This window comes from Mustela erminea, chromosome 6, assembly GCF_009829155.1.
Source record: "Mustela erminea isolate mMusErm1 chromosome 6, mMusErm1.Pri, whole genome shotgun sequence".
NCBI lineage: Eukaryota > Metazoa > Chordata > Mammalia > Carnivora > Mustelidae > Mustela > Mustela erminea.
Window position 1 is genome coordinate 118,997,770 of NC_045619.1, and position 20,183 is coordinate 119,017,952.

A 20,183-nucleotide genomic window follows, 5' to 3' on the forward strand; every position below is an offset into this window, starting at 1 on the left:
CTATTCGCCCGCAGTCGGAAAGGAAAGGCGAAACCTTCACGCTGATTGGTGGCGACGCGGGAGGCCGCAGCGGATGGACCGGACGCAGTGGGCGGGCGGGAACGTGAAGTTTCCGCGGTGCCTGATGGGGCTGTTCCGAGGCCCGAAGCTGTTGCCACAGGGAGACCACTCGTTACTGTTGCCGCCTTCTCTGCCGCCTCATGGCGGCCATCGGAGTTCACCTTGGCTGCACATCAGCCTGCGTGGCCGTCTATAAGGTGAGGCACTGGGGGAGCTGGGCTCCAGCCTGATGGTCCCCCAGTTCTCCGGGTGCGGGGCAGGTCCTTTGGTCTCTTGTGGGGTTGTGAGCAGCATGTTGCCGGCCTAGGAATGTCTTGCGGAAAGACATTATAGCAGGGAATCTGGAGCTGAAGGACCGGGCGGACCCGGCCTGGTCCTCCGCAGCTCCTCCGAAAAGGCTGCTGGGCCCTGGCAGAGGTCGTGAGGACGCGGGCGCGCGGGGTCCGGGAACGTCCGGGCCGTAGGGGGCCTACAGGGGGGCGGTCCCGGGAACGTCAGGGCCTCTGGAGGCCCTGAGGCATCTCGGGGACGTCGTGGGCACTGGGGGCTCGGAGTCGGGCGGGCCCGGGGACGTCAGGGCAGCAGGAGGCCTGGAGGGTCTCGGGGACATGAGGGCCGCGGAAGGCCGGGAGAGGGGCGGTTCTGGGGACGTCAGGGCCTCAGGAGGCCGGGAGAGGTCTCGAGGACCTCGTGGGCGCTGGACGCCGGAAGAGGGGCGGTCCGGGGAAATGTCTGGGCAGCAGGGGGCCCGGGAGGTCTCGGGGATGTCAGAACGGCAGGAGGCCCCGGAGGGGGATGGTCCCCGGGGACGGCAGGGCTGCTGCTGGCCGGGAGGTGGACCTGAACATCCCGACCCGGAGGTTTACAAAGGTTTGCCTGGAAGGGACCTGCTTGCTGGTCGAGATCTGGAACAGGAATTGATGATCCCGCGAAGCTCGTGAAGCGAGTTGGTGGTGCATGCTCTACTGACTTGACCTTTCTTGAATGAGGGGGCTTAACAAGGAATTGTCTGCTTCTCATCAGTAGGGAGGTGGAAGGAACAATAATAATGAACTCCCCTGATATTAGTCTTGCATTTAAATGTCAAGTGATTTGGAAGGAAAAACCAAAGGGATTTAGTGTGCTACCTCATCATACTTAGAAAAAGGAAGAAAAATGTATTTGTCAGGAAAGAAAAAAAACTGGAAAGGGTGATATAATAAATCTTATTATTGTATACAGGAAAGTTATGTTTGATCCAATTATTGACTAGAGCAGATTGAAAAAATGAGTTGTTTGTGAAATGTTGACCTTATATAAAATCTAGGAAATTAATAATGGCAATTAAATCTGCAAGTTTAAAGTATTGATACAGTGATTTTTTTCCTACAGGTATGGCAATGTAAAACTGACCCGCATATGTCTGATGAGACTATTTGTGTGTGTGTCTATGTGTCTGTGTCTGTGTGTCTATATCCACCCCCCAAAAAGATCTAATAGAGTTGTGTATTTTTTTTTCCAGGATGGCCGGGCTGATGTGGTTGCAAATGATGCAGGTGACAGAGTTACTCCAGCTGTTGTTGCTTACACAGAAAATGAAGAGGTACTAGTCCCCTCATGTTTGTATTTGGAAATAAGTAAAATTACATGCATTGTAATATGCTGTTCTTTTTCAGGTTGTTGGATTGGCAGCAAAACAGAGTAGAATAAGAAATATTTCAAATACAGTAATGAAAGTAAAGCAGATCCTTGGCAGAAGGTATGGAATAAAATAATACTTTTCCATATGGAAATAAAATGTGTTCATACATTCTCAGCATAATGTGATATGAAACTAGAAACATCAGTTTGATTTTTTGTTGCTTTTTATGATTGAATCATTTCAGAGATTATCCCAGTAGGCTCTTTCTTTTGATGATTAGTGTTGTGTTTTCTCAGGGATGGGATTCACTCAGATACTTGTTTTTTTGCTCAGAGATCTGTTTTTACTGATAAATGCCAACATTTGTATAGTTGGATAATGTTTCATTTAGAAGTGGTAATTTGGACTTTTCATCTTTTTACACGACAGAGGGAACTTGAAAGATTTTGTGGGAATTTGAAGTCTTTCCTGCACTGTAGCTGACTTTTGCAAAATTTGTTACAATTGGTCATAATTTATATAGAAGCTATTGATTTTCTTTCTCAGGTCCTTTTGTGACACTTTCTGGGGACTAACTTTTCCAGTTGGCTTACAAATTTAATCATTAGAGAAACAGCTTAATTAACATCTTAAGTAAGAATCAGGTTAATCATCTGTTGTATCTTTAATTAAAAGATTAAAGAGGCTTGCTTCTCCAGACTTCTGTCTCCTCAAATTATAGATTACCATAATAATTAGGGGTTTTCATTTTCACTGGAGTAGGAATACTTGATTCAGTGTTTTTAAATTTTCAAAGTGCTTTCACATCTATTATTTAATCCTCTCAAATCCCTAAAAGATTGGTAAGGCAGGTTTTATTCCTCCCCATCTGTAGATGAGAAAATCAAGACACACAGAAGTTATGGAATTGCTTGGTTAGTTAGGGGGGTGAGCTAGATAGGACTGCAGTTCAGGACTTCTAACTCTTAGCCCCAAGTTCATCTTCCCTTTCTGCTTTGTTCATTTGAGAAGTATAAAAGCCCCATGTTGATCTTGGGATTTGGGGGTTATAGATAAATCTAATATTTATTTCTTTTATACATACAGATATTTTTTGTTATCCCTTACCTATATTTAGTTATATTGAACTTGACTTATTTTTCTCCTTAGGGTATTTTGGACAGAATTTAAATTTTTGTGATGATAAATATACTCCCCTCTCCGTTTATGTGTTGACAAAACTGAGTATTGTACGTATTGAAAATAAATCAATTGGTGTCAAAATTTGCAGGTTATAAAATCTCTAAAAATCTCTAGACGGCTTTGAAGCTATATTCACTAAAAGAAGCCGACAGTACGGATTTTTTTCAATTAAACTTTTTATTTTGAGATCATTGTAAATATACATACTGTTGTAAGAAATAATACAGAGAGACCCAATGTATTACTGGATTTACCTCTGGATGCTAATATCTTGGAAAACTAGAGTACAGTATCACAACCACGATACTGATATTGATACAGTCAAAATACAGAATATTTCTGTAGATTTAGCTCCTGGTGGCTCTGTTGGATTTTGCTATTTTAGGGCAGATGATCAGAGTAATGATATGGTTGTGTTCTGCCATACCATGCAAAATCTTTGTATTATCAGGAAGAAATTAAGCTTACTTTTCTGGCCCCAAAACTTACCTTTTAACAAAGTACCACGGTGACGGTCAGATGTAATATGTAACCACAGCAGGCTGCTGAGGCCAAGGCTGGTAAAGGATGAGTGCTCTTCTGACCTGCTCCACCATGGTCTTGCTGGCACTTCTCTAGAGCGAACTGTCTCTTGGCCCAGGTATTCCCACCTTAGCCTACTTACAAGACAGTGGTGATTTTTACAGGTAGACACAGTTGTACCAGGTCTCAGTCTCAGAAGCACTCTCTCTTTTGTGGAGGAGTCAGTCCCCTTTTACCAAGGCAGTAATGTCCTTTTGAGCTCTTGGTCCAGTACCTGTCCCGGGCAAACCCTCACAGTTGGGCTTTCTCGGTCTTGGCGTCCTCCCTGTTTGCACCCTGCTCACAGGTAGCACCACCTAACTTGCTGCCACAGTTATCCTTACGCCCTCCCTGTAACTCTCATTCCCCTATGGCCTTCCAGCCAGAAATGCGGTCCTTGGACCTGGCTTCTCAACAATTAGCCCTGAGAGGGAAGAATCGGCTGGCTCCTGGAAGTACACTGAGAGCACACAGAGCTTCCCCACACCTTCACCTTCACCTTGCAGCCCAGGAGCTTCCTGCAGCTAGCCTGCCTTCCCGGTCCACTATGGCCAGTTCCAATAGCAGTGCGGGCATCCGGTGGTCCCGGCAGGAGACACGAACTCTTCTCTCCATACTAGGCGAGGCAGAGTATATCCAGCGCCTCCAGACTGTGCATCATAATGCGGATGTCTATCAGGCTGTGTCTAAGCGAATGCAGCAGGAAGGCTTCCGCCGCACCGAACGTCAGTGCCGCTCCAAGTTTAAAGTTCTGAAGGCGTTGTATTTAAAGGCGTACGTTGCCCATGCCACGAGTGTGGGTGATCCGCCGCACTGTCCGTTTTATGATACGTTGGATCAGCTTCTCCGAAATCAGATAGTGACTGACCCAGACAACTTAATGGAGGATGCTGCTTGGGCCAAGCACTGTGATCAGAACCTAGTGGCCTCTGACACCCCAGGGGAGGAGGGCACCAGCCTTCTCAGAGCAAAAAGGACTCAGGCAGCAGATCATCAGCCTATCTTGAAAACAGTTAAGGAATCAGATGAGGATTGTCAACTGAGAATCAGTGACCAGATGCGAGAAACCAGTGACCTCGAGGACTCCTGGGATGAATCCTCGGGTGCAGGTAACTCCCAAGCATGTGAAGGATTGGGGTACCAGAGTCACTTGGTTCTAAACCGCAGTATACATTTGGATGGTGTTCTCTTCAACTTTGTCTCCATTTCTGACCCAGGCCCTCTGTTTTTTTAAGCCTTCTCGTAAGGTAAGGGGCTCCGTGTCTTCAAAAGCAATGACCCTAGGTATATAAGGTATTAGATTTTTTGAGATGTGGAAAAAGTACTCTTTAGAACCAGACTCGTTTTGGCATTATTTATAGTGGGTGCATAGGAATGTGAGAATTGAGATTGGGTTGGCTGGCTACGTGGAAAGGGGTTCGAGAAGGCAGTGGGGAGGTTTGGAGGGAAGATAACGGTCGGCAGAAGTGTCCAGACCAAGGCATTGAAATCTTCCCAACCCCTTGTGGAAAGAGGCCTTTCCAGGAACTACCACAGTGTTGTAATTGTCTCTCATCTCCGCTGCTGGCTCCAAGCATTCCCTTCGCAGGAATGTCCTCTTTGCAACATTGTTGCTTTGTTTTTCAGGGTGCTCTCAAGGGACCCCCAGCTACAGCAGTTCCCACCACCTTTTCAGAGGTGCAGTTGCTCCCTGTCAGAGCAGCCCCATGACCAGACTGGGTGTGTCCAGTGAGCCCAGTCCCTGCGCCAGTACCAGCCGGAACACTCCTGGGGTGGCCTCCACACAGCGGCCTCCGGTCGTCTCCTCCAGAGTTCCTTTTGTTTCTGGTGGGGATAGGCCTTTGACCAGTGAGCCCCCTCCAAGGTGGGCGAGGCGAAGAAGGCGGTCAGTGGCCAGGACTATTGCAGCTGAGTTGGCAGAAAACAGGAGGTTGGCACGAGAACTTTCAAAGCGTGAGGAAGAAAAATTGGACAGGCTGATTGCTATTGGTGAGGAGGCCAGTGCTCAGCAAGACACTGCCAACGAGCTCCGCAGGGATGCCGTGATCGCAGTCAGACGCTTGGCAACGGCAGTGGAAGAGGCCACCGGTGCTTTTCAGCTAGGGCTTGAAAAATTGCTTCAGAGGTTAATTTCAAATACCAAAAGTTAGGAGTTGATTGCAAAAGAGTCTCTTTCCTAAAGTGGTAGAAGCCCAGGTCCAACACCTGCCTTTTGGTACCTTGGCTCCTTTTACAGGTCCTTCGGGAAAAAGAGTGGATGAACCGTTAATACGCAGGGTGGCAGGAAGATCCACGCTAGTTGCTTTCCCCAAGCCTCTCCACTAATTGAAAGACCTCTCGGATGTGTGAGGAGCGGTCTCCTAGGAAACAGATGGAGCCGAGTCCAGAGAGCTAGTTAGCTGTGGCTTTCCCTCTGACGCGAGGCAGTTTCGTTTACCTCTACATCAGTTTCCTCATCTGTAAAATGGGGGCTAGGTAATAACTCCTGACCTGCCTACCTCACAGGGTTGTTGTGAGGATCAAATGGCTAATAGATGTGAAAGAGTTTGAAAGTTTAAAAGCACTACACACTATATACATGTAAGTTATTAATGCATCTGACCTTGGCCGAGGTAAGGCTAGGGTGAGGCACATTAGTTGACAAGATACAGAATTACGGTGTATACCACGACCTCATTGCTTGAATCTTTACTGGTTTAACCTGACTGATTCTTGTAAGATCTTCATTTTTTAAATTCCTCTGTGTAGCTTATTAGGCTAATATAGGTATATGTATTTGTACTTTTATCTCTTACGTTTTCACTGCTGTATCTGTGACATACCTACTAGTAAGCACTCAGTGGTCAAACCATCATTCCCTCCGTTTTACTGGTTCTTAGTGTCTTATCACTATAAGGATATAATTCAGAATGGACAGGGAGCCACAGTTGTGTGTTACAATTCATATTGATAATCTCTAATGAGGTATTGGCTGTTTTATAAAACATTAAATGTAAGTAAATTCTTTGCATTCCATATCCTTTGGATCCCTTTATATGCATAATTACATGTCTTTAGGTTGGGTATCATTTGAACAACACGTGGAAACAATTTAGAATCTGTTTTCCAAATGCTTTTAGCTAATTTTCATTCTTTTCTGTTAGCCTTTTTTCTGTCTCACATGTTACAGAAAGCAAGCCCTGGAAAACTGTCCTTCTAGGGAGCTTTGCAAAATCACTTTTTCTCATACTGTGTAAACAGACGTTCACCTTGTTAATGGCATATGGTAGAAGAGGACAGCTTTGGGAACAATTGAGGATGGTGTGGATAAAGACTGCCTGCAGAGTTAACTGCTTTTAAGCACAAAGCCCTCAACAGACACATCCCCTTCCCTCCCAAAACATACATACTTCTCTAGGAGATACAAAGGTGTTGAGCCATACTCCAGTTTACTTTAGAAGGAATGCCGTTACTGGCCATCATTAAACTAACTTAAAGCTTGTAAGTGGTTTAGTTAGTACTTTAAGGAGATACAAATAGGAGCCTTGGAATTTAAAAAAGCTTTCCTCCAGTCTACAGGCTAAGAATAAATAAATAAACAAAACAAGTGTAGGCACGTTTGAAGATATTTTGTTTTATATTTTGTAGGCTTGGGTGCTTACCTCAAAGCTGGCAATACAGATCCATAAAGAAATAGTCAAAACAATAGTGGGAATATGCCTGGAACCATGAATAGAGGGCAAGCGAGCAAGCTGTTCTGATGAGTGGGAGATGAATGTAGAAGGCGGCTGGTGTGGTAGAACACACTGGACTCCAGTTAGAACTGGGTTCTAACGCTGTTACAGTTTGTTACATCGGGCAGATGACTTGTCCTATTTGTGCCTCAGTTTCTCTAAAAGGAGAGATTTGTACTAGATGACTTTTCTAGTACCTTCCAGTTCTAAAAAAAATGGTCATAAGTGGCATAACAAAAAAAGGCGAAGTGAAATTTTAATTGCTGTGTTTTCAACTACGGCCACATATTGTGTGTTTGAATTATTGGTAACATTCTGTGATCCTAGTATTTATTAATACACTCAGCTTAAATAAGCATCATACATAGGACACAAGGAACATAGGTTCCTTGCTTTAAAGAAGCATATACCAAGGCAGTGAAATGGGTATATATCTATACATGTGCATTTTCTCAAATTATTTTATGCCTTTATATGGAGGGATGTGTGTAATTTATAACTGGATAACACTAATGTAGATATGTAGACTTTCTGGAAAAACAGGGCTGTACTTGAAGGAGAGTTAGGCCTGTACTATATTAATCTATTAATGGTAGCAAGGTACGTAGGCAGGGATTTATTTGAGATAAGAGAAGTGCTAAAGAACAAAAGTGGAGTAAAACTCGGAAGGTAGTATCATGAAAATCTTTTGGGCGAAATAACCTTCACGTGAAAGTAAAACTAAAGTGAAAATTCTTAATGAAATAAACAAAAAAAGAGGCGAAATATTGTTAAGGGGAGGCACCATGAGTGAGAACAAGCTCAGAAATCCTGCCTAAGCTCTAAGCTCTAGGCCCAGCCATTCGTATCTGCCCGTCTTTTGGCAGATCAATGTACCATTCTGTGACTCAGGTTCCTCGCCCACAGAGGGAGAAACAAATCACCCTCCTACCTACCTCACAGGAATGTCGTGAGGGCCAACTGAACAGATGAATGTAAAAACACTTTCAGACACGGAAGGCGCCGTGTTGTGATGGTAACGGGGAAGAAGACCTTGGGGCACATTAGTGCTGCGTCTACCAGGTCCAACCGCCTGCTGACGGTGCAAGAGACATTTAAGGAAGGACGAGGAAGAGAAAGTGGCGTTGCTTGTAGAAGTGGTGATACAGTGGTGGGATTAACACTCGGCCACCTAAAGACCATGATGTAAATGAGGTGCTGTGTATGCCAACTTCCCACCGTCCTTTGTGTTTCTGTTAAGTGATTTAATCCTGGTGTGGACAAATAAAGTTTTCACTTGTATGTACTTGTGGGTCAGTCCGCTACTTTCTGGCGATATCCATGACCATGTGTTGTCACGTCCACGCTCTGGTTTCTTTTTCTTTACCAGCTAATCCCCAGGGTCTCGCCTGTATCTGGTTCTAAGAGCTTTCTGTGCTTCCTGTCCTCACATGAGAAGGACCCTCTTTGCAGGGCAGTTGAGAAGTAATTTTCCATTTCTAGAAGTTCTTTAAATTCCATAATATAGGCTTTCCTGGCAAATTACCTTGTCTAAGATAGCTCACAGATAGTTTACAGGTAACAGGGTAAATTGTCCTGGTTGACTAAAATTCTCTTCTGAAGAAAACAGCTGTTAAGTGTCATTGCTGAAATTACATTGGTGCAAAAAGATTGCAATGGGTAGACTTCATCTTTTTTTCTTACCCTTAAAATAGTTGTCCAGGATGTAGTCTAAATACTGGATTATTGGATTTAGAGGAAGGAAGGGAGGGAGGACTGAGGTGAAAAGAATACCAAACTTCATATTAAAGATCTGGATTCCAGTCCCTTCTGCCATGAATTAACCCTGTGACTTAGGGCAAGCTCCTTACCTGTTTTCCTCTCTATCAATTTTTAGGTAATAAGAAGTATGAGGGATCGTCAAGTGTTCTAGACAGATTTCTGAGCTGCATGAGTCCATCAGAAACCCCTTTTGTCTTCCTCTTGTTTACAGGTTAGGGTCCTCGGGTGTTCAGTAACTGCAGCAGATCATCCCTATTCATTTCCAACTCCTCTTACTAAAACTGATCCCTGGACGGAATAGCTATGCCTTGGAAGAAGGGTTAACTGGAAGGGTTTACTTTCATTTCTAGATGAAATTAAGCAAAGATGAGAGACTCCTGTCACTGCTCAAAAGGGCAGAGTACTTAAGTCATTTACCTTCTTACTGGGAGGCAGTTGGTAAAGTGCAAACAGCAGAAGACTAACTAGAGAAGACCCCCTTACTAGCTTAGAAGTCACTGATTCCCTAAGGACCTCTTTTCTCTAAAATAATACCTGCCGAATTAACCCCACTTAAGTGTTGTGAATATCAAGTGAGGTAATAATAGGTAAGAACATTTTTGTAGTCTGCACAAATTGGTATTTTGAGCAACATTACACCCATTGTTACTTTTTTCATTTCCATACATGTTTATTTACTACTTAATTTGTATAGGACATTATAGATCTATGTACCTGCAGTATATTGCACCTTTCCATTTACAACGTGTGTACTTTTGCTCAATTTTTTTGACGTTGCATGTTGATTCTTCCTCAGAAGCCAAGAAACAAAGATGGTGCTAGGTGTTCTGGTTTGCCCTTACTTTGAAATATTTTCTTGCCCTTTTCACTCAGGGATTGGGTCTTCAAGATCATAGGTGAGAGAGTATGTGACATAAAATCACTGATATTATGAATTACCCCAAATGTATAGCATCTGTTAATAGCAAGATCAGAACAAATAAGAGCTATTTACTTTTAGATGTAAAGATTAACACTTTAATAGAATCACTAACCATTATAAATACTATATCCATTTAGTCCTATCCTCTATATCATGATTTGTTAATATTAGGCAGCTTAATAATTGCTTGTATTTTTATATTTGTTTAGTGGTATTGAAAAATATAATCTTTAAATATTACACATCAACAATACTGATTTTAATATTTATCTTTATCTTTATGGACAGCTCTGATGATCCACAGGCTCAGAAATACATCAAGGAAAGTAAATGTTTAGTGAGTATGGTTCTATTATTACCTCTCTATTACACAAAGTAATCGCCAAAGTCATAACCTATAATATTATTTTGAAACTTTGTATTTTTATTACAATTATTCCTCATCTAACACACTTAACAATTTCCTTGATAGGTCATTGAAAAAAATGGAAAGTTACGATACGAAGTAGATACTGGAGAAGGAACAAAGTTTGTTAACCCAGAAGATGTTGCCAGACTGATATTTAGTAAGATGAAAGGTATTGAGCAAAAGATCTTCTAAAGGTTGACCTTTAAAAAAAGTTAGAGGTATTTCTTGATCTGGAGGGAAGCAGGGTGTTGGAACAGATGAAGACCTAATACTAGATCTGTCTGGGCTACTACCCAGCCATGTGACCTTGATCAACTGACTTCCTTCCCCGACTTTGGTTGTCTTAGAAGTAACATTATGGGTGGGGCGAGGTTAACATTTTCACAGCTTCTTAAAATGAAGTGACCAAATAAGCTTGGTGAAGAATGAACATTTTATCTCAAGATTTTAGCTCAACATATAGCTCAAGATTAACAGTGCTCCTCGAACAGTTATTTAGGCAGATGAAGCAGGTCTGGCTTACCACCACTTCTGATGAAGGCTCGAAGCTGAGTGGCATGCTGTGGAACAGTTTGGAAAATTCTGGAGTAGAGTATTTATAAGTCTCACTTCATCTCTGGAATTATGTTATAAATTTTTGGGATGGAAGGCAGCTTTTTAATGTGTTGAACTAATACGCTGCTTGTCTTCACACTCATGGATTAGCAGCTCATTCTTAATGGAACCAGGCTAATTTGGGAGATAGTTGCCATTTTGAAGCCTAAGAGCCAGGCTTTTTGGAAAGTACCTAGTTCCATGTCCACAAACTTCCAAAACCACAGAAAGTTCTGCACGATTTAAGAGAGCGAGGGAAGAAAATGAGTGGGGTGGGCAATCAGGTGAATTGGAAAATCTTTACAGTGAGAAGGTCTTTGGCACAAATTAGTAAACTGCAAAGTGTCGTGATTTTTTTTTTTGTCATTGGAATTTATTTTTATATTTTTTTATACACAGAAACAGCACATTCTGTACTGGGCTCAGATGCAAATGATGTAGTTATTACTGTTCCATTTGATTTTGGAGAAAAGCAAAAAAATGCTCTTGGGTAAGTTTATCTTATTTGCTTAAAGGAAATAAAGATTTCATATCATAATGTAGTCAAAGGTAAAATTGTATTTGAAAATACCTTTGGCGATAAAATTGTATTTATAAACAGATGATTAGAGTTACATATATAAATACTATGGTAGAAGGTCTAGTGATGATCATTAATATTTCCTGTCTTTTATGAAATGCCAAAAGAACATAAAATTAGATGTACCTTATTAATTGTTTCAACTGGAAATGTTTTTAATTACCAGGTTCAGTGGTTTACGTGGAAATTATATAAAAATACACAGTTTTTTGCAATGAAAATATTTGCAATAATTTCTTCACCTTAGATCTTTACATCTAAGTTGGGGGGGCACCTGGGTAGCTCAGTCAGTTAAATGTCTGCCTTTGGCTCAGGTCATGATCCCGAGGTCCTAGGATTGAGCGCCACATTGGGCTCCCTGTTCCACAAGGAATTTGCTTCTCCCTGTCCCTCTGCTCCTCTTGCTTACTCTCTCTCTGTGTCCAAAAAAAAAAAAATCTTAAAAAAAAAAAAAAAAGTTGGGTTTAGTTTTTAGTTTTTATGGGTCATTATTCAGATATAATTGGCAACCATGCATGCCTTTGCCTTGAGGATAGAGTCTCATGTGGGACTTCGGCAAGCATCTGAGTTGCTTCTGGGATAGATAATTGCATTATTTACTTAAACTTGTGGAATGTTAAAACTGTGACCCCAAGTTAAAGAAACTGGAGAGTTCCAAAATGTATTATAAATTTGTTTATTAATTTATGTATCTTTATTAAGTTATAATTAATTACATTATTAAATTTGTTTAATATTAATCTCTAAAGTTTATAAGCATGGGCATTTTTGAGAGCTTTCCTTTTCCTTCATATATGCACACTTTATTTTCTTTGTTAAGAAAATATTTCAACATGTTGTATTGATGAACATGTTGATATTAAATTTATTGAATACAAATCATCCACAGGGAAGCAGCCAGAGCTGCTGGGTTTAATGTTTTGCGGTTAATCCATGAACCATCTGCAGCTCTTTTGGCTTATGGAATTGGACAAGACTGCCCCACTGGAAAAAGGTAAAAACCATATTTGCAGCTTTAAAGTTTTCAGTGCAGAAAATATTTTAGATTACTACATTTATATCAGTAGGGATTATTATATAAATAAAGCCTTTATGAATAAAAAGGTCCTGAAACTGCATTGGAGATTTTCAAATAGATGAGAAAGACGTCCTAGGAGAGCAGAGAAAGGACATAACGAGAGGGAAGACTGAGCTTTCCTATCCTTTTCTTATCACTCATGTTATCTTTATTGGAGAAAGATTTGAAATTTACAAGCCCGACCAAATTCTAGCTCAGGCTAGGGCACTGTTAATTTTTCCATCAATTCCAATTATTGAACATGTTTAGAAACAGTGAGTACTTTTACATACATTTTTCATGGCAGGAGATGGGGAGAGTCCAGCATAGGATTTGAGATGTCTTTTAGTAATAAAATAGTAAGACATACTCCTAATTTAGTTGTCAAAACTTGTCTTAATAGAACGGACACGGGTACTTTAGGGGGGGAGATTAATACAGATGTGCCAATTTTCCCTCGTTGTTTGACCTTACTCCTATTTCACAGCTAGAAAAACTAATATGTTTAAATCCATAGGAAAACAGTTTTAGGTGAACTAGATAATCCTAGAATATCGGAAGTTAGCTTCCAGTTTTATGTATGTTTGATTTTTATAGAACATGTTACTATAGTAGTTACTTGGTCAATATTAGCAATAGAATTTCTATATTTAATTCTCTTATGACTTGTATTTGCAAACTCTGCTTGGAAAGGTTAGTATCTTGCACTGTATGTTAATTATACTGGAATTTTAAAAAAAAGTATCTTGAACTCTGGTTACTCAGAAAAATCGAATTTTAATAGTACAACTAAGTAAAAATGAACTTTGACTTTGAATCAGAAGATATGGGTAATGGGTTCTAGGTTTAATTCAGCACTAAGTGATGACCATGGACAACTCAGTTGACTCGTGTGAGATTTTCAGTTTTCTTATATGATTAGGGATTAAACTAAGTTAACTTCTAATGTCCAACCTACTTTAAAACGGTGTGATTCTCTCATAACTTACTCATGTTATTTTTCTTTTAAGCAATATTTTGGTTTTTAAACTTGGGGGAACATCCTTATCTGTCAGTATCATGGAAGTGAACAGTGGAATATACCGTGTTCTTTCAACGAACACTGATGATAACATTGGAGGTACACATTTCACAGAAACCTTAGCACAGTACCTAGCTTCAGAGTTTCAGAGGTGAGTATTAATGGACTTGATGGTGGGTTTTTTTGTTGTTTTTTTGTTGTTGTTGTTAAGATTTTATCTATTTGACAGATAGATATCACAAGTAGGCAGAGAGGCAGGCAGAAAGAGACAGAGAAGCAAGCTCCCTGCTGAGCAGAGAGCCTGATGCGGGACTCGATCCCAGGATCATGACCTGATCCGAAGGCAGAGGTTTTAACCCACTGAGCCACCCAGGTGCCCTTGATGATGTTTTGATTGAAGTTTCTCTTCAGGGTTTTTGTTTTGTTTTTTTTGTTTTGTTTTGTTTTAAATTGCACTGCTTCCAAGGAGGACCTATTTTTTATTTTTATTTTCCAGTGCTTTGGCTATTTTCATGTCGCTGTTATCCTGTGCTCTCCCAGCATTTACAGGGAAGCAGAGGCCAAGTTGCGCAGCACAATGTGCTGACTTTTCACTTAGTGCAAGGGCCCACCAGATATTGAACGGTGTGAACTTGGGTCTCCAAGTTCAAATTCTTAATTCCTCAGGTGCTGCTGTTATGTCTAGATAAAGGAGGGTACAGGCACTGAGGGCTCACTACCTTCTAAACAAATTTGAAAAGGTTAGAGCTGATAAAGATTACATTACGTTATGGTCACATCCTAGTGAATTAGTGTCTTTGGAGTGTTTATTTAATTACTAGCCTGCTGTCACAAGGAATATTTCAGTTTTGGTCCTGGGTATAATTATTCCATTCAAAATCATGAACCAAATAAATAAAGCTTATATTTTAGACATTGCCACTCTTAAAAAAAATTTTAGGGGAAGTAGGTTCTCACTTGTTTCGTAAAGACCTATACGGCTTTCTGTTATGAAGGTGCCTCAACTCAAGGATAAGAAGTTGTTCATTTGACTACCAGTTGCAGTTATTATACATGTTTAGAGACAGAGCCAAGTAATTTTAACAATTAACTTGTGTTAGAGATAGAGAAATGATAATTTTATATATTTTATATGTGTCAAATTTCTTTAAAGAAGCCACCTGGGTGGTTCAGTCAGTTAAGTGTCTGCCTTCAGCTCAGGTTGTAATCCCAGAATCCTGGGATCGAACCCCATGTCAGGCTACCTCATTGGTGGGGAAGCCTGCTTCTCTCTCTCACTCTCCCTGCTGGTGCACTCTGACTCGTGCTCTCTCTTTGTCGAAATAAATAAATAAAATCTTAGGGGGAAAAAAACCCTTTTAGTTTTTTTGTTTTTTTTTTAGTGCTGGACCAATCATTTTATACCATTAAACTGTGATTGTGCTGCATTTATAAATGGAGAGAGATAGGAGACTTGACCTGGTCATAATAATCTCCGTCACCTTCTTGTTTAACGCTCCTGCCAAAAGATGGTAGCTACTCTACTTCTTCAAAGGACAGTCTGTTATTATGGTCACAGAATTTAGCAATTCCAAGTATCAAAAATACTCATTTCTTTTTCTTGAGGAGACTCTTAATTGCAAAGAATTTATTCAGATATTTTGAAGGGTTTTAAAGGTAGTTACTAAAACCTGATATTAATATGAATTTATTATATTGTTATCCTAGTAAGCATTATCTAGATTTGAGTTTTTATAAATTCTAATGTATAGAATCTAATAATCAGAATTTATATATGAATGGCCTAGGAATTTTTAAGCTCCAAAGACTGTATTTTTGATTTAGATCCTTCAAACATGACGTGAGAGGGAATGCCCGAGCCATGATGAAGTTGATGAACAGTGCTGACATTGCAAAGCATTCTTTGTCAACCTTGGGAAGTGCCAATTGTTTCCTTGACTCACTGTATGAAGGTCAAGATTTTGACTGCAACGTGTCCAGGTAAAACTGAAATTCAAAAAACCTAAAAAATTCCAAAGACTTTTTTTTAGGTGTAATTTTCTCACTTAGGGCTTTTTGTTTGTTTGTTTGTTTGAGATTTATTAGCCATCGTAAAGGGAGAGCTTTCTTGTCTTTATTCCAAGGTCGAGTTCTTGTTAGACTAAGTAACTGCTCCAAAACTACTGACCTCAATTGTGATTGCTTGCCCTGTTACCGACAGCTACTAAGAACAGTGTGTGAAAAAGGAATCCTAGATATTTGAAAGAAAGGCTCGTTGTTGGTTAAGTTTATGTGAGCTGCACGTGTTTCAACGGTACTTAGTCAAACTAAATAGTTAACACAGTGTGGCAGGCTGTAGTCTAAGTAGTAATGTATATTAACTCATCAAATCCCTATAACAACCCAATGAGGTAAGTAGGATTCTTTTCTTTATTTTACACACAAGGAAGAAGAACCAGAGAAGTTTCATTCTTGCCCAGGATTACGGGGTAATTATGTGTAATATTAGTGATGGACAGTGGTTCAAAACCCACAAGCTTGACTCCAGAGTTCATGCTCTCTGTCACATTCTGACACCAGAGATTCATGTCTGTCTTGGTTTTGTTGCCTCTGTCATCCGTTGTCAGCATTTTATTTATTTTTTTTTATATTTTATTTATTTAATTGACAGAGAGAGAGAGAGATCACAAGTAGGCAGAGAGGCAGGCAGAGAGAGAGGGGGAAGCATGATCTCCGCTGAGCAGAGAGCCCGAAGCGGGACTCGATCCCAGGACTCTGAGATCATGACTTGAGCTGAAGGCAGAGGCTTAACGCACTGAGCCACCAGGTGCCCCATTGTCAGCATTTTAAATTTTGTTAGTGTTTACTGAGTAAACACAGGCTTAATTTGCATAAAGCTGTTTTAAATTTCCTAATCTTTTACATAATCCAAAATGTTGGTTACAGGTGATTACACCTGTACTTAGAGAATCCAAAGGGAGGACATTGCCCTATCATTTTGCCTTGCATATTATTAACGCTAATAATAGCTACCAGTGGTTTGCTGTTTAAACCTCCCAACAACCTAACAGGTGACTTGGAAACGTAATAATAATTTCCAGAATTACAGTATTATTTTTAGGATTCTACTGACTATATTTGGTTAAATTCAGTCTTCATTTGGTCCTTATAGTTTAGCTTCCTTATTTCCAGGGCTTTCCTGAAGACTCTAGCTCTGTGTCCCCAATACAATATACACTAGCCACCTATGGCTATTTAAATTGTAATTAATTAGAAATAGATAACATAAAAAATTCAATTCCTCAGAACTAGCCACAGTTCAAGTGCTCAATAGTCTCAGAAGCCTGGTGGCTCACAGAAAATTCTATTAGCACTGCTAGCTCTTTTAAGAGAGATTTCAAACTATGACCCAAAAGATTGAAAGGTGTTAAATTGAAATCTCTTTGTGGGCAGAGTGTTGTGTATTTTTTCTGTTTCTAGAATTCCTAACTTAATGGTGAGTTTGTCCAAGTACTCAGTATATGCTTGCGTATTATTGCTTGGTTATCAGGAATGAAATATAATTTGTAATTTTTCGTTAAGGAAATTTTGTCTTTATCACAAAGAGTTCAACTATAAGGTATGTATAGATAGTACAAATAATTTTAAAAATCAGTCATCTGCATTTAAGCTTAGTGTAAAGTTAGGGAATACATTTTTCATAATCATAGATCTTAAAATTATGTGTTAGCATTTAGTTCTCAGAGTAAGAGAACTAAACATGTACAGCATAGTCTCAGATTATAAAGAAAAAATGATGAGAAATAATTTTTGAAACCGTTAATGTATAAAAATAGCGAAAGCTTCCAAATGGAGTTTGAATTTGAGTCTATGGCTTTGCTGGAAATACCATACACTGAGTATTTATTTTTAGGTTTTTTGAAAGCTTTTACAAGTAAGCCATGAGTAAGAATCTTCTGAATTGGACATTGAATGTCTTCATACATTTGTAGGTGAATCACTTAGGTGTCCTCTCCCCACCATGGTATTACACTGTTAGGTGTTTAATATCTTGTTCTGATCATAAACCTATCTTTAAGAGAACCATTATACTAGGTTTGGGCATTACTCTTCACAAGAAAAATTGTCTTAATTGTACTAAGCCTTTTCTCTATGTCTTTTTCTATGTGTGTCCAGAGCAAGATTTGAACTTCTCTGTTCTCCACTTTTTAATAAATGTATAGAAGCAATCAGAGGACTCTTAGAACAAACTGGATTTACAGCAGATGATATCAACAAGGTAATACTTCTATATATTTTATTTTAGGAGTAGTATCAGTCTTGGAATTCAGCCCCTTGAATTGAAATAATATTTTTATTAATTTAAATATTTTCTGAGATTGTGTTAAAGAATAAGGAAAATTGAATTTTTTAATACTGGCTCCAGTTTCCTAGCAAAAAAGAATAGTTTCTTTCCAGTATATTTTTTGAGATGTGAACAAAAGCTGATGGATGCTTACATGTTTACTATGTGCAAAGCACTGTAAAATACTGTAAGTATTTTATATGAATTAACCCATTGAATACTCACCAACAACTCTATGAGGCAGGTGCTTTTATCTATCCCCATTTTATGAGTGTACACACGAAGGTACAGAAAAATGACTAATTTCCTGGGAATCGTGTGGTTAGCAGTAGAGGCAGGATTTAACTCCCTGTAGGTCCCGAATCTGCTCTTAACGGGTACACCATTCTGCTTCTCTTTGTTCATGTAGCAAAGTATTTTGAGACTTTTCAAGAATATTCAAATTATTGTTTTCCTTTTTCCCCCCCAAGATTATTTCTACTCCTTTAAACTGTATATTTTTTTTCATTGCTACAATAATAATAAGTAGTCATGAAAGAAAATTCAGGAGAAACCAAAAGGCAAGCACTTTACAAAATACAAATCAGTATTTTGTAACATTTCTAACTGATCCAATCTGTACGTATAATTTTGAATTGTGTTTTTTATATAATATTATAACCAGTTCCTTTCCCCATATTACTGTATAATGTTCTTAAACACAATTTAAAATACATTCTTAGTGTCCTAGGAAAGGAAAGCCACCTCAGATTATTTCATTCTGTTGTGTTCTATTGGGGACACTTAAGTTGGGTTTCTCTCTCTACTAAACAGTGAAGCCCATCTTTGGACATCAGTTTTTACCATATTTGGGATGGATTCCCATTGTAGAATTATTGGTTTGAAGAGTATAAATAGTATTAGACTATTTTTACCTTCAATTACCTTTTTCTTTTTTTAAGATTTACTTTATTTATTTGACAGAGACAGAGAGGGAACACAAGAAGTGGGATGGAAGAGGGAGAAGCAGGCTTCTGCTGAGCAGGGAGCCCAGTGTGGGGCTCGATCCCAGGACCCTCGGATCATGACCTGACTCAAAGACAGACACTTAATGACTGAGCCACCCAGACGCTCCCTCTTCAATTCCTTTCTAAAAGAGTTACACTAATACTATATCAGCAATACCTAAAGATACGCATTTTACCTTGCCAACTCTGAGTCTTATCATTCAAAGATAAATTTTCCATTAAATTGTTAAAAATTGATATTTTTGAATTTTATTGGTAGAGGATTAGCTCTTAGAATATTTATTTAATCTTGTATTTCCTTCTGTGTAACTAATTATTTCATATTCTTTGACTAATGATTTACATCTTAGTATTTAAAAAATTTTTTGTATAGATGTTTTACATAATCAGTATATTAACTGTAATACACTGCATTCTTCTAAGGCATGTAGTTTACTGTTTAGTTTTGGTCCTCTCAGGAAAGGGGAGGGTACTTGACATACAGAAATTTCCTTTATTTATTTAAATCTATTGGTCTGTCACTCTGATTTCTTCAGCTGCTCCTAAGTTTATAAATTCCATCTCTGTTCAGATGTATGACAGACGTTTAATGCTGTTTTCTTTTAAATTATCTATTGTTTGAAAGTTCTTATATTTTAACTATTTTGGTGTACACTATACAGTGGAAATTGGGGAATTTTTGTTTTTGGGTGGTTTTCTTTGCAGGTTCGTTCAAAAAGTTTTGTTTTTTGTTTTTTGAGTTTTTTTGAACATGTATAATATGCCAGGCTTTGTGCTCAGTGCTTGAGGGCTGGGGGTGGATCTTGGAGAATGAGATACGGTATAATGGTAGCGAGGCTGTGGTCGGAAGTGAATGGCTTTGGAGACAGACCCACCTGAACTGGAAGGCTCATGGCCAGTAGTTCCAGAGTAGACTTAATTCCAAATCACTTAATTACCTGAGCCTTCTCTAACTCTTCTTATTAGGAGGGTGAAAATACTTACCTTGTAAGTGAGTATTATAACTTATTTTACAGGGTTGTTAGTTTCAAAGATGAAGTGAAATGTCATGTGTGGCACAAGTAAGTTCCTTCCTTCATTAACTGGTCATAGAGCCCTGACATTTAGATATCACAAGTGGTAAAATTCTCAATTGCTTGAATTTAGGTCAAATATATTCTTAGGATTAAGAATGTTGTTAAAGATTCACTCCCCAGATATTTCTAAAGTATAGACTTTTGAGAACTTAAAAACAGAGTTGTCTTTGTAGTTTGTTGACCTTCTTACAGTAACAAGCCCCAGATCTCAGTGGTTTTCTCCAGCAGACTATCTTTTCTCATTTTTCATGTGCGCTGCTGAAGGTGGCTGTAGGCCTGTTGGCTCTGGCTCTCT

The 20,183-nt window shown here is 39.4% G+C and overlaps 2 protein-coding genes across 3 annotated transcripts in view; both read left to right on the forward strand.

Annotated features, from left to right (window-relative positions):
- The first annotated feature begins 18 nt into the window (after nt 1–18).
- Nucleotides 19–20,183, forward strand: part of HSPA14 (heat shock protein family A (Hsp70) member 14) — a 38,357-nt gene continuing 18,192 nt past the window's right edge. Inside the window, exons 1-10 of one of the 2 annotated variants that reach the window (XM_032349483.1) lie at nt 19–257; nt 1,562–1,642; nt 1,716–1,798; nt 10,109–10,157; nt 10,293–10,398; nt 11,223–11,313; nt 12,293–12,397; nt 13,471–13,632; nt 15,306–15,461; nt 17,637–17,739. In XM_032349483.1, the coding sequence (XP_032205374.1) occupies nt 201–257; nt 1,562–1,642; nt 1,716–1,798; nt 10,109–10,157; nt 10,293–10,398; nt 11,223–11,313; nt 12,293–12,397; nt 13,471–13,632; nt 15,306–15,461; nt 17,637–17,739 (993 nt within the window). In that variant the 5' untranslated portion in view covers nt 19–200. The remainder of the gene's footprint in view (nt 258–1,561; nt 1,643–1,715; nt 1,799–10,108; nt 10,158–10,292; nt 10,399–11,222; nt 11,314–12,292; nt 12,398–13,470; nt 13,633–15,305; nt 15,462–17,636; nt 17,740–20,183) is intronic. The other variant, XM_032349481.1, reaches the window with a different exon arrangement.
- On the forward strand, nt 3,855–8,422 carry LOC116594273 (zinc finger and SCAN domain-containing protein 20-like). The gene is made up of 2 exons (XM_032349484.1): nt 3,855–4,533; nt 5,051–8,422. Exons 1-2 carry the CDS (start codon nt 3,972–3,974, stop codon nt 5,572–5,574), a joined length of 1,086 nt encoding a protein of 361 aa, XP_032205375.1. The 5' UTR covers nt 3,855–3,971; the 3' UTR covers nt 5,575–8,422.

What these genes read in the sequence shown, in the direction of transcription:
- LOC116594273 (XM_032349484.1), top strand. Translation starts at nt 3,972, where the DNA reads ATGGCCAGTTCCAATAGCAGTGCGGGCATCCGGTGGTCCCGGCAGGAG. An exon ending in GGATGAATCCTCGGGTGCAG is followed by an intron (nt 4,534 to 5,050) that starts GTAACTCCCAAG and finishes TTTGTTTTTCAG; the next exon opens with GGTGCTCTCAAGGGACCCCC.